Source organism: Malurus melanocephalus, unplaced genomic scaffold (genome assembly GCF_030028575.1).
Source record: "Malurus melanocephalus ecotype Western Australia unplaced genomic scaffold, MMel_1.1 scaffold_9838, whole genome shotgun sequence".
Taxonomy (NCBI): domain Eukaryota; kingdom Metazoa; phylum Chordata; class Aves; order Passeriformes; family Maluridae; genus Malurus; species Malurus melanocephalus.
In genome coordinates, this window is record NW_026633068.1 from 1 (window position 1) to 987 (window position 987).

The 987-nt window shown below is 58.0% G+C and overlaps 1 protein-coding gene across 1 annotated transcript; it reads right to left on the reverse strand.

Moving 5' to 3' along the window:
* Window positions 1-11: 11 nt before the first annotated feature.
* Window positions 12-962, reverse strand: LOC130588686 (partner of Y14 and mago-like; the record flags this gene model as incomplete). The annotated part of the gene is made up of 1 exon (XM_057389580.1): window positions 12-962. A coding segment is annotated over one exon (825 nt), but the record flags the coding sequence as incomplete, so codon positions are not given.
* Window positions 963-987: the final 25 nt, after the last annotated feature.

A 987-nucleotide genomic window follows, 5' to 3' on the forward strand; every position in this document is an offset into this window, starting at 1 on the left:
TCATTGAAAATTCAATGATAAATCGTTGAAAATCCGCCCGAAAATCAACGAAAATTCGCTGAAAAATCGCCGAAAATTCGCCGAAAATTCAACAAAAAATCGCCGAAAAATCCCCAAACCGCCCCCCCAAAAAAAAATCACGAGTCCAGCTCCAAGCCCCGCAGTTCCTCCTCCAGCGCTTTTCTCCTCGCCAGCTTCTCCAGCTGCTCCTTGGTGGGCTGCGGGAGCCCCCCGCCCTCCAGGCGCTGCCGCAGCTCCTCCACCTGCCTCAGCTTCTTCCTCAAGCTCTTAATCCGCCGGYTTTTCTCCGAATTCCCCGAATTCCCGGCATTTTCCGCGTTTTTTTGCCCTCCCTCCCCTTTCCCCGAGGTCCCTCCTCCTGCTCCTCCTCCTCCTCCGATGTCGCCGCCTTTGTCGCTGTCCCCTCCTCCTCCTCCTCCTCCTCCTCCTCCTCCTCCCCCAGCTCCGCTCACGGCGATTTTTTCCAGCGCCGCGCTCAGTCCGTCCCCGTCCCCGCTTTCTTTTTCCCGATCTTTTTCCCGATCTTTTTCCTGTTTCCTTTTTTCCTTCCTTTTCAGGTTTCTCCGGGCTGCTTTGGACAGCCCGCTCGGTACGGGAGGGGGGTCGCTGCCTTCGTTCCGGCCGGGGGTCCCGCGGGATGATTGGGGAGGGGTCGGTTCAGGGTTTAAACCCGGGGGGAGTTCGGGTTTGCTCCGGAAAAATTTCACGTATTTGTTCTCGTAGCTGCGGGGATGGGGAAGGAATGGGGGGGAAAAAGGGGTCAGGGGGGGTTTTGGGGGGTCCTGGAGGGATTTGAGGGGATCCTGGAAGGGTCGGGGTGGTCCTGGAGGGGGTCTGGGTGGGTTCTGAAGCCATTTTGGGGGAGCAGGAGAGATCCAGGAGAAAATTTGAAGGGTCTGTGAGAGTCCTGGAGGGGTTTTGGGGGCTCCTAAGAGGATCCAGGAGGGGATTTGAGGGGTCTGGGGG